This window comes from Leuresthes tenuis, unplaced genomic scaffold, assembly GCF_036924035.1.
Source record: "Leuresthes tenuis unplaced genomic scaffold, fLeuTen1.0.hap1 SCAF_2, whole genome shotgun sequence".
Lineage (NCBI taxonomy): Eukaryota > Metazoa > Chordata > Actinopteri > Atheriniformes > Atherinopsidae > Leuresthes > Leuresthes tenuis.
The window spans coordinates 9051282-9063873 of NW_027325356.1; the positions used below are offsets into that span (position 1 = coordinate 9051282).

Here is a 12592-nt window from a genome sequence, read left to right on the forward strand (position 1 = left end):
ATCAGATAGTAATTGATTAAGATAATGTGTATCTATTAACTTTATCCAATAGGTTAAAAAGTCATTTTTAAATACATTTTAATACATAAGGTTATGTTTAGCATGATTGCTCAACTGCTGTCCAACAAAGATGTTAATAACTTAACCTTAACACAATATTTATCTGAGCAATGGAGGTCCAAATACCAAAACTTAAAGTTTAAAAAATAAAAACGTATTTAAACTAAACCATAAATGTCAAGTTTACTGATTTTTGTTCTCCTTTAACGCAAGACAAGACAACCTTGACTGCTTTAACTTTGAAGGTTGAGACCGGAAGTGGCGACTGTTAAAGCTGGTCGGACGTCTTCTCAGCCTTACACTCATATCACTGTAACTGTTAGTCACCTCTGTCCTTAAACTATCACAACGTCTGGCCTTGCCTGATTCGGTGAGTTTAACGTAGTTGTGGACAATGAATGTAACACTGGAGAAAGTTACAGAGTTTATACAGACAGCAAAATCAACATTAGCTAGCCTCTCGAAAGCTCAAGCTACGCAGTGTAGCAACAACACTGATACCCTTAATGCTAACTTTGCCCTACAGGCACAGAACCTTCAAAATGTCAGGACAATTTTACATAACTCTGGAAATCAGCTAAGCAATTGCTTTTTGTCTACAAGCTCAAGTTTCAAGTTTCAAGACAATTTTTAAAGGCAGCTACATAACGCCGGCTAAAGCTAGCGGCGCTACTAAGGGTATACAACAGTGCTTTGCAGCTATTGGCTGTTTATAATATTCTTATCCTGATTTTAGGGGATGTTTCGCGTTTACCTTGCCTGACCTCGGGCCCTGTCTGCATAAAAAGCGTGGAAATGTATCTTAAATGCTAACCCTCGTTTGTTGTTATAGTGCTTAATGAGTAACTTTGGACTGCAGAAAAGTCAACCACTAAATAAGGAAGAGTTGAGCATCTTTCTATTAACCGTATAGAAGTTAGTTTGTGACGTTTGCTATGTTGACAAACCCTTACTTGTTAAGTTGTGCGCTTTCTGTGTAGTTGCAGAAAGCACAGCTATGTGCAGCTGTGTCCGGAGCTCCAGGGCTCTGTCCCCTGTCCTGCTCCCCAGGCTGCTGCTTCCCAAGACGGGGTATCGGTTGGCCAGCAGAGGCCTCCGGACTTCCCCACAGTGTTTGGCCGTCGCGGGAGACTCCCAGCCGCTCCCTCTGCCCAGCCAGGCCCGGGTTGTGATTTGCGGAGGAGGAATTATTGGAACATCCGTGGCTTACCACCTGGCCAAACTAGGGTGGACTGATATCGTACTGCTTGAGCAGGGCAGGTAAGATAAAAGTCTGTAAACTGTTATTTCTTGGGCATGTTTAACACAGCCAACTTTCAACTGAATGAACTATAGTTAAGTTGGCCCAGAGACAAACACTTTAGTTTAGACATTCCTGCTGTTATTACCTGTACCCTTGACATCCATTATATGTTATTTAGACCATTTGGAGATGACAGTTGGTCTGTAAAGATAACTATTTGATTTGATGTTGCCCTTCTAACCTTACGTTGGCTGTTCTCATCCCACCCAGACTTGGCGCAGGAACAACAAGACTATGTGCTGGCATTGTCAGCGTGGCTAAACCTATTTCCATTGAATGTCAGATGGCAAACTACTCCAATAGTCTTTATCAGCAACTGGAAGAGGAGACAGGAGTTAAAACAGGTCGGACCCTTTATCGTGATTTGCTTTTACTCAAAAGTGGGGCTGTTAATGGAAATGAAGGTGCACCATTTAACTTGAATTATTATCTATTGATAAATTGCATTTCTTAAATGTATGCATTGCCTGTTTGTTATTTCAATTATTTATTGATTTGCTCATACTTTTTGCATTGTTAGGGTTAGGTTAAAGCCTATAAGATTTGTTCAGAACAGATAATAAAATAAAGTTTGTTTGTGTTGCAGGTTATGTGAAGACGGGTTCATTGTGTCTGGCACAAAATCAAGATCGCTTCATCTCTCTTAAGCGGCTGGCATCAAGACTCAAGTAAGACCACAAGTCAATATTTATTAGGAATGGCGTCAGCATTCCATGTAGTAAATTTTGAGCCTTACCCTAATCATAAATCTTTCACTTTATTTTCAGGGTAATGGGAATCAGCTGTAACATAATCAAACCTAAAGAGGTGGCCAAACTCCACCCGCTCATCAATATTCATGACTTGGTGGGAGCGCTCCACCTCCCTGCTGATGCTGTGGTGTCCTCACCTGACGTTAACCATGCCCTGGCTGTGGCGGCTGCAGGACAAGGTAACTTCAACACAGACCCATTTTTCCACATAATTCTGTTACAGTTTCTTCTCATCGTCTTCATTGTTGTCTAGTCTTTCTGTCATCCCTTTTCTCCTGTTCTTCTCCCCTTCCTCATCAATCTCCTCTCCTTTTTTACCCTATCCAGGAGTTCAGATCCTGGACCGAACCACTGTTCAGCACGTTGTCATGGAAAAGGGCCACGTGATGGCTGTGGAGACTGACCGTGGCTCCATTGAGTGCGATTACTTTGTCAACTGTGCTGGCCAGGTACAGCTCAGAGTTGGGGTGGGGCGATACGATGATATTAAATCGTGAAGGATTGCAACGTGAAGATGTTCTGTAACGATCTGTCAAACTGCAGAGATCGTGGGATCGTCTAGGGCACATTCTATAAATTGCAGTTCTATGCTGATGCAAAGACGCACCAAACGTCATTAACCTGACCGACCAATCACAGCGAATTACGGGCAGTGACGCGCTTTCTTACCCGCCTCCTTGTTTGTGTGTGTAGCTGTAGCCGCAGGGAGAGTCGTTGCTGAAAGCCAAACAGAGGAGTTGGTCGCTAAAGAAAATTCCACCTCAATTATATGGAATTTGTTTGGATTTTCCGCAACTGATCAGGTGCAAGCAAATGTAATTTGCAAAGTTTGCACAGAAACGGTTCGCACGTCGGGTGGCAACACGACGAATCTGTTCAATCACTTGAAGAGGAAGCATCCCAAACAGTATGCTGATAGCTAAACAGCGAGGGGCCCGGTGGCACCGGCACCGCAGGCAGAGGCAGCAGCTAGCTAAGACCAAAACAGACAACATTAACACAGGCATTTGACAAAGGCACTCCGTATGACAAGTCAAGCAAGTGATAATAAGAGGTAACAGAAGCAGTTACCTTTTTATCTTGCAAAAGATAAGGTACCGTTCAAGACGGTAGAAAAGAGGGGTTTGAACGCCTGCTTTAAGTTGTTGACCCGCGGTACGAACTGCCCAGCCCAAAATACTTCTGCAATACTGTCTGTTTTTCACTTTTCAATTTGAGATTGTGATAAAATTGAAATCTTGATTTTATTTAAAAAAAATCTTGTGATACAAATGATGACACATCCCAGTGCAAGCTCCGTTTGGGGTCTTTGTTCTCTTTGAGAGAGAAAACCATGTTGATATTTCCTAAATTCTGGTGTTCTCCAGTGAAAACTTGGAAATAGTAAACATGCTGTACGAACAGGTTAGAAATAGTTAGGTGTGTAATCATTTCTGTTACATTCAAGGAACTAGGTTTGTTTTAGTCCCCAGTTTTGACAAAACCTCATCTCATTTGGTAGATTTATTCTGTCTTTATTTAGCAAATGGATGTATTTACTTTGTGTTTGTGCTCCAGTGGGCTTATGAGCTGGGTCAGGCTAGTGAGGTGAAGGTGTCGGTTCCTCTCCATGGCTGTGAACACTTCTACCTTCTCACCAAACCTCTCCAGGAGCCACTTCCCGCCAGCACTCCAGGTCTCACAATTCAAACACCCTCTTTTTGCAGCATTTTCTACTGTATTTTAAACGCCACCTTTGTTTCTTGGCAAAGAGGCAGACGGTAACTGTTTTTAAATTATATTTAGTCATTAAACTTTGTTACTGGAAGTTATTCATCTGCAGTTTATACTGCAATAATACACTTTCCCTTTGGAAATGGAAAAAAAGTATAATTCAATTTGAGTAGTGCAACATCTATCGAGAATTTTCTTTCAACCCACATGTCAAACAAAAAGGCTACACGATAGGCTAGTCCCTTTTTATTGATACTGAAAATTTGCATCCTATGCAAAAGAAAGCGCATCCTCTGTCAGGTCTAAGGTTTTACACATCAGGATCCTTACCAAGTCTTTAAACGAGACGGATGCATCCTTAAATGAACAACAACATATGACATCTTCCGCTATCTTTTACAGGACAAAAACCCAAATACTGAAGCAGTGTGTGAAGACACCCCATGATCCAAGAGCTCTTTTCAGCCATAACTTCTGTATCAGTCTCTCACATTGTCATGGACGAATTTTGGTCCCCTCTTCTTCACATTGTTTCTTTAGTTGATTGAGTATTTCTGTACATTCTGTACATATTCCTCTCTTGAGATCTATTGCAGCACCTTGTTTCTTTTTTTATTCTTTCTGTTGTAGGTTTGCTGCTGTGTTTGGGACCATTGTCCCGTTGCATGACCCAGTTTTAGCCAAGTTTTAGTGGTCAGACAGATGGCCTCACATTTGACCCTGTAACACCTTTGTATACAGAGGAGTTCACGATGGACTCAATGACTGCAAGGTGCCCAGATCCTGTGGCTGCAAAACAAGCCCAAACCATCACACCTCCACAACTGTGTAGATTTGTTGTGTTTGGCTTTCTCCAAACATGTTGGTGTGCATTATGATGTGCATTACTTCAGTTTTCTGACTGTCATGAATTCAAATTGCATAATGCTAACTGAGGCATGTAGAGTCTGTGTAGCTCTTTTTTTTTTTGCAAAATCTCTGAGCACTGCATGATCAGACCTTGGGGTGAACTTGGGACGTCCACTCCTGGGCAGACTGACAACAGTTTTGAATATTTTCCACAGATTGATGAGCAGCAACAATTGCTTCTCTGAGATCATTGCCGATGTCTTTCCTCCTTGATTTTGTGTTGACGCACACCTGAATGCTGCAGACCAACAAACTGCCAACACTTCTATTTGTATAGAGGTGCTTACACTGCTGATCAGTCAATCAAATGTATTTGATTATCAGCACCTGGCTGCTTAATTCCACTGGAAGCAGTAAGAGTGGACAGTCTTTTACACACTGCTTCTGCGTTTTTCCTTATTTTCTTTTTATATATAAATAATGACGCAGTGTGTAAAATGTAATTCATTGTTGTTCATATGAGTTTGCATTTGACTAATGTCAAAATTAGTTAAAGGCCAGGTCTTCTTAGAGTTGAAAGTGAATGCTTTTACTTTTTCATGTGACTGCATTATAATCAAAGAAAACCTCATTATTTATCATTAAAGTTCTGAGGAGGAGGTCTAATGGGGGCATGACTCTTCTTTCCAGTGGTTATCGATATGGACGGCAGGATATATGCAAGGCCGTGGCAGGGAGGCCTTCTGTCTGGAGGCTTCGAGAAGAACCCCAAACCCATCTTCACGGAGGGCCGCAACCAACTGGAGATCCAGAACATGCAGGAGGACTGGGATCACTTCGGTAAGGGAGGGGAGGTTGCTTTATATTTACATTGCTTGTGCCTTATATCTCACACTGGCATTCTTGGTTGAATTTGTGTCAACTTTGCATATATGCATCAAGTCAGATCACACTTCTGTATCTTATCTTACCCTATCCTGCTTCATTCTATTTTAGATCTTTTTGATTCTGCGCACCTCTCTGTGCACATTTAAACTCACACATACGCCCGTCTGTAGGCCTTGGCCTGACGGTAGTAATCTGAGAGTACTTGTGCAGTGTGACAGGCTGTCGTAAAACAGGAGTTTATTACTAGCCAAACCTAAACTGCCACAACTTACAACTGGCCGAGCTCATTTGTCAAACTTTGTTTTACACTTAAACTTATTTTTCACAAGTCTATATTATGTCTATAAAGTTATACTACCATAAAATGTATTTTGTTTTAATTGTAAATGACAAGATGATGAGTAATAGCTTTGTTTCTGTGGCAGAAATGTGACTTGAAATGCTGTGAAATAGGAAGACTTATTGCTTCTGATCATGGTCTGATTTGTTGAATAACGTATATAAAAGCATCTGTGTAAAACATTCAGGTAACCATGTTTTGTCCTCCTACCTTCAGAGCCAATGCTCAGTGCGCTCATGAGGAGAATGCCAAATCTTGAGTCTGCTGAGATCCATCAGCTGGTCAACTGTCCCGAGTCCTTCACGCCTGACATGCGTTGCCTGATGGGGGAGACGCCGGGCATGTCTGGGTATTATGTGTTGGCAGGGATGAACTCCTCGGGCCTGGCCTTTGCTGGAGGAGCTGGCAAGTAAGTATGAGTCCATGATAAGAGTGTTTGCTAGAGGATAACCTCCAGTGTATGGATGGACTCCAAGAACATTATGTGGAGGATTGAGCTAAATTAATTTTTACCATGAAAATATATCAGCTTGCACAATGGCAGTGATCAACACTGGGATGGAGACATGCTTTCATTTATGTGCATGGAAGTACAACCAGCTCGTTGTGTGGTTTGGTTTGCAGGTACCTGGCAGAATGGATGACATATGGCTACCCCACTGCCAATGTCTGGCCGCTGGACATCAAACGCTTTGGCAACCTGCAGAGCAGCCGAACCTTCCTGCGACACAGAGTGATGGAAGTCATGCGTGAGTAGAGATGAGTTGTTAAATATTTTTTTGGTTTGTTCAGTTTTTAGCTGTAGCCTGATACATATGACGTCTGGGCCTCAATGTGTGTGTTTATGTCCATGTCCAGCCCTGCTGTATGAGCTGAAGGTGCCTCGGTGGGACTTTCAGACTGGACGTCAGCTGAGGACTAGTCCTCTGTATGACCGTCTGGACACACAAGGGGCTCGCTGGATGGAGAAACATGGCTTTGAGAGGCCCAAGTACTTTGTTCCACCTGGGAAAGGTAGAGACAACCGACTAATGACAAAACATACTCACATACTGTTTTGGCTCTGATGTCACATATTTAAAAAAAAAAAAAAATCGCTGGTTTACAGCAGATTTCTTAGAATTTGCACGGTCGAACGTTTTTTCTAACTTTTAGCTTAGCTTACAAGTTCACTGTAGGATGTGGGAGGCTGTCTGATGAGAGAAATCGCTCACTTGTTTGTTTTCTCTGAAGATCTGCTGTCTCTGGACCAGAGTAAAACCTTCTACAAACCAGACTGGTTTGACATTGTTGGGTCAGAGGTGAAATGCTGTAAAGAGGCTGTGTGTGTCATCGACATGTCCTCCTTCACCAAGTTTGAACTGACTGTGAGTCTGATGCACTAACGTCTAATCTTCAGGCAGCTAAGAATGTTTGGCACAACGGTTTGCAACATGATGTCCGTCTATCTCTCAGTATTGTGTACACATGTGCTAAAACATAACAGTATGGAGTGAAAAATTATGCAGATTATTGTTACCTGCAAATTTGCAATCCTTTTTGTTAGAATACTCTGCTTCAGTGGATGAGTAATACATCAACAGTGTTAAAATATATGTCGTGTGTTTCAGTCGACAGGGGACCAGGCTTTGGAGCTGCTGCAGCATCTGTGTGCCAATGACCTGGATGTTCCTGTTGGACACATCGTCCACACTGGCATGCTGAATGATAGAGGAGGCTATGAGAACGACTGCAGCGTGGTCCGCCTCAGCAAGAACAGGTTTGAAACATCCGGGTGACGATGCTAAAGACGGATTGTTCATCATGACTAAAAAGAAGAAAAAAAAAAAAAAAAAACATGACTTTGTTTTTTGCTTCCCAGCTTCTTCATTATCTCTCCCACAGACCAGCAGGTCCACTGCTGGTCCTGGATAAAGAAGCACATGCCCAATGAGCCACAACTCCACCTGGAGGATGTCAGCTGGAAGTATACAGGTGTGCCCACCAGAACCATCATCAGCACTCTGTAGCAAGGTCTCCATCAAGTTGCATTAACAACACATCAGTCATCAACAGTAATTTGAGTAACCTAGTTTTAGCAGTTATGAGAGAGACCGCAGGGAAATCAAGGATTAGAGAGAGGCAGGGTGGATAATTACATGTCCAAAATGTGATTTTGATATTGTAATATAGTTAGCTTAACTTAGTGTGATAATGCTGTGCCTGCAGTTTGAATCAACATACAGAGTAAGAGCTGGACTTGGGGATTTCTTATGATGTAGGAGAACTGCAGTGAGAGGTTTGCTCATCAGAAAGTCTCCAGTGTTTACAACACTTATTCTTTACCCATAGCTTTAAATCTGATTGGACCGCGTGCAATGGATGTTCTGGCTGAACTGTCATATGTTTCCATGACGCCTGACCACTTCCCCTCTATGTTCTGTAAGGTAAGAAAGACTAGATTAAACAATCTGATGCCTTGTTTTGGTTAGCAGGATATTTTGTCCATTCTTTTCATGTTTCTAAGAGCAACGTCTGACCGTGTGTGTTTACAGGAGATGAGTGTGGGTTACGCCAATGGGATAAGAGTGATGAGTATGACGCACACTGGAGAACCGGGTTTCATGCTCTACATCCCTATAGAGGTGCAATGTGCACACCAGCAAACACTATTTGATCAACATGCCACAGGATGTTTAACCAGAATTACTCTAATACATACAGTCATGTCAAAAAAAAGAAAGTTTACCAACTCATATCTCCAGGGTTTTACATGTCAATACATAAAAAAATCCACTTTTTAAAATTAGGCAAATGCTACCTCAGATGAACAGCAATGCAGGCCATATTATACTGTGTCACTATTTATGAAACTAAAACTACAAATTACAAAAACTACGTCCACTGTTACTGCTTCTATAGGAATGAGGAGGGTCAGTAATAACATGCACCAGGTGTGAGCACCTCTATAAAAGCAGAAGTTTTGTCTGTTTGCTGGTCTGCTGCATTCAGGTGTGCGTCAGCACAAAATCGAGGAGGAAAGACGTCAGTAATGATCTTAGAGAAGCAATTGTTGCTGCTCATCAATCTGAGAAGGGCCATAAGGTCATTTCCAAAAGAATGAGTCCATCATTCCATCAAATGTAAGAAACATTTTTCACAAGTAGAAAACATTCAAGACTGTTGTCAATCTGCGCCGGAGTGGACGACCTGGCAAGTTCACCCCAAGGTCAGACTGAGCAATGCTCAGAGAAACTGAAAAAAAACCCAGAAGAGGTATCATAGTGGGGATGACAGCAGCACGTTTGGAGAAAACCAAATGCAGCATATCAGCACAAACGCCTCATACCAACTGTACCAAAGGAGATTGATGATTTGAGCTTGTTTTGCAGCCAAAGCACCTGAGCACCCTGAGTCCACCATGAACTCTTCTGTATACCAAAATAGACAAGGGTCAAATGTGAGGCCATCTGTCTGACTGCTAAAGCCTGACTTAAATTAGTCCATGCAGCAGGACAATGATTCCAAACACGGCAGCAAATCTACAACAGAATGTCTGAAACAGAAAAGGCTCGAGGTGTTGCGATGACCCAGGCAAAGTCCAGACCTCAGCCTGATTGAAATGCTGTGATACAACCTGAAGAGAGCTGTGCATAAGCATTTGCCCACAGACCTTAAGAACTGTGGCAGCATTCAGAAAAGTGAGCCAAAATTCCTCAATAACAAATTAAAAGACTGATAATGTTGCACAGAAAACGGTTACTTCCAAGTTTTTTCTGCTAAAGGTGTACTTAGTTTTTCACACACTGCTTCTGCATTTCAGTAAATTATGACACGGTGTAACATGCCATGTGCTGTTATTCATGTGAGGTTATATTTGTCTGATTTCAAAAACTTTAAAGGACTAAATAATTTTTTTAACACCTTAGACCCGGCGGTGGGTTTACTTTGTTTTTCTCTCATGACTGTACCTCTGGTCATAACTAAACCTAGTGATGCAGATCTGAGTATCTACGCCTCATTGTCAGCACACTTTCATTATGCTGAGGCACAGGTATACAGCCCCTGCTCTTCATATCCAACTCTGCTCCTTACAGTATGCGCTGCATGTGTACAACGAGGTGATGTCAGTGGGTCAGAAGTACGGCATTCGTAATTCAGGGTATTATGCACTGAGGAGCCTTCGCATTGAGAAATTCTTTGCCTTCTGGGGTCAGGACCTGGACACCTTCACCACCCCGCTGGAGTGTGGACGAGAATTCAGGGTCAAGTTTGACAAGGTCGGTTGAGCTGCAGAGCATCACAGTATCTGAAACATTTGTTTCCGTCGACTCATTCCACATTGAAATGCCTTCCTCCTCCCAAGGCTTTAGCCAAGCATATATTGAACAGAGTTGTTGCATTTTATTCCATTCACCAGCCTGATATCAGACCTTCTTTTCAACATTACACATTTTGTCCTGAAAACTGTTGGAAAATAAAAGCCGACTGATAAAGTAAAGTACGACATGTGATTTGGAATAAACATCCAGCATCTGGATTGTAGTTTTGTGGGGATTTGTCATCAGGATGCACCTGCAGGCACAAGTGGTGCTCAGCTGTTGCAGATTTAACTATGGATCTCATTTTGAAAACCACGGAGCATCAGGTTTTGTCAGCTGTAATGTCAGTGCAGTATTCATGAGAAGACTCCACTTGTTTACACAAACTGTTGAGATGAGCTTGAACAGAGCTGTGCAGCATTCACGCTCCATTTCTGTCTCCTTTGTTTTATCTTTGGATGCCTCCTCAAAAATGTCCGGTTGTTTTTTTCTTTCTTCACTGATCTCTTCCCTTTTCGCCTCCTTTGTCTGTGCCTTGCTCCATCAGGACACTAATTTCCTCGGTCGTGAGGCGTTGCTGCAGCAGCGTCAGGACGGTGTGTTCCGGCGGTTTGTCATGCTGGTTCTGGAGGATCACGACACTGAGCTAGATCTGTGGCCGTGGTGGGGTGAGCCCATCTACCGTAACGGCGGGTTAGCTGGAACGACCACCAGCAGCGCCTACAGCTACACCCTGGAGCGCCACGTCTGCCTGGGCTTTGTGTCTCCGCCACCAGGAGCTGACGGGATCCCCACACCCATCACCCCCGATTTCATCAACCGCGGGGACTACGAAGTTGACATTGCCGGTCAGCGCTATCCAGCCAAAGCCAAACTGTACCCCTTCAGCTCCCTCTTCACCCAACAAAAGCGCCGCAAGGATGACATGGAGCTCAGCAACCTTCAGGGAAAGTGAGGCAGAGTCATGGAAAAGCTCCTCCTGTAACACTCCTTCAGTTCACCACATCCACTCCTGCTCTATCCTCACTGTGCCAACATTTCTTCATTAACAGCTCCTAATGAACGGGCTGGATGTCGAAACGTTTCCTGTTACTCTAATATTTGAGTTCTACATTTACTTCTCTGCTTTGAAAGTGCAATATTTAAGAGCACCAAATGCTTAAGCTTCATCGAATACAAAGTTCCTGTCTTATCAAATTAATTCCCATTTAAACTCAGTCCACACAGTCTCATGGCTGCTTTACTGAGACAGTCCACGATTAAGTGCCTTTATCAAGGCAAGATGTATACTAAACGTTGCAAAATTTCTCCCTTTTTTCACTTGAACTCATCGAGAAGAGATTCAGACTGACAATCTTCTATAATTTTCAGGGCACTGTAAAGCTTCCACGCTGCGATCTGAGAGAAGTGTCAATATCTGTGAATCCAGTCATTTTACCAGTTAGAAATTTGCTGCTGCAAATAATGAGTGTTAAAACCTGATAGAGCTACTTTATTCTGTCCACTACTATCAGCCTCACCTGACAATGACATAAAACATTGTTTCCAGATAAGGGAACAGGCTTAGTGAGCACTAAGTAAACCTGCAGTGTGCTGAGTGTGTGCTGCATATTACTACTCCTGCTGTCCTGCTGCAAAGGCTCGCAAGCCTTTCCCAAAAGCTCTAAAGTAAAGCAAAACAGCTTCTTACTCCTTGATAATGTCTTCACCATCATCCTCACCACCTGTGAGCTGCTGTGGTGTTTCTTGTTGTTTTTTTCCCCTGTGTGCAGAGTTGGTGTTAACGTTATTTCTGACGATGTAACCTGATCTCCTATTTATGTTTTGTGGTTGTCTTGAAGCATTGATGCACTTTGGGGGCAACGGTTGTTTTATTGATGTTTTGTTGACCGTGTGGCTTATGAGCTATCGACGAGGGAAACTACAATATCATAATTCAGTTCAGTGGTTTGTGTAAAGGAAGGATTTCAATTTGAAATAAAACTATGTATTTTTGTAGAGTTAATGTGTATAAACTCTTTACTTTCAGTTCTGTACTTCCCTCTCAGTTACATGTTGACAGTTGGAAGAGTTATTATTGGATCATTTGACGTAGCTAAAACCAGCTAATGAAAGAGGCAGTCAACACATCACATCTACTCTTCAGTGATAGTCACATTGAGCATCTTCATAGAACATCAAAATTACTTGATGTGATAAATGTTATCCTCAACTTTTTAACTTTAAATCATGGAGTTAAAACGTTACAGATGGGTTCTTTAAGTATTAGCTTAATTTAAATGCAATAATAATTCATTTGCTTTGAGGCTTTAATGAGTTTAGAGACATGTTTGTGTTTGATTTAGCATCTCAGGCCAGTACAAGCTATTCTGAAAGTATTAATACA

The 12592-nt window shown here is 42.3% G+C and overlaps 1 protein-coding gene across 2 annotated transcripts; it reads left to right on the forward strand.

The window, feature by feature from the left end:
• Window positions 1-320: 320 nt before the first annotated feature.
• pdpr (pyruvate dehydrogenase phosphatase regulatory subunit) lies at window positions 321-12206 on the forward strand. 2 transcript variants are annotated; one of them, XM_072380110.1, is made up of 18 exons: window positions 321-430; window positions 1041-1320; window positions 1574-1707; window positions 1950-2031; window positions 2131-2294; window positions 2443-2564; window positions 3673-3790; window positions 5368-5517; window positions 6122-6314; window positions 6530-6654; window positions 6764-6919; window positions 7139-7272; window positions 7516-7664; window positions 7767-7879; window positions 8237-8331; window positions 8440-8529; window positions 9982-10164; window positions 10754-12206. In XM_072380110.1, the coding sequence occupies exons 2-18, from the start codon at window positions 1058-1060 to the stop codon at window positions 11159-11161; spliced, it is 2679 nt and encodes an 892-aa protein (XP_072236211.1). In that variant the 5' UTR covers window positions 321-430; window positions 1041-1057; the 3' UTR covers window positions 11162-12206. The 2 variants fall into 2 exon arrangements, with proteins under 2 accessions (XP_072236211.1, XP_072236212.1); XM_072380111.1 differs by having other exon boundaries at window positions 323-430; window positions 1047-1320.
• The last annotated feature ends 386 nt before the right edge of the window (window positions 12207-12592 follow it).

Excerpts from the sequence above, each read along its gene's own strand:
- pdpr (XM_072380110.1), top strand. The coding sequence starts at position 1,058 with ATGTGCAGCTGTGTCCGGAGCTCCAGGGCTCTGTCCCCTGTCCTGCTC. Across the intron at positions 1,708-1,949 it reads GGAGACAGGAGTTAAAACAG|GTTATGTGAAGACGGGTTCA; the intron begins GTCGGACCCTTT and ends TTTGTGTTGCAG. Across the intron at positions 6,655-6,763 it reads CAGAGTGATGGAAGTCATGC|CCCTGCTGTATGAGCTGAAG; the intron begins GTGAGTAGAGAT and ends GTCCATGTCCAG.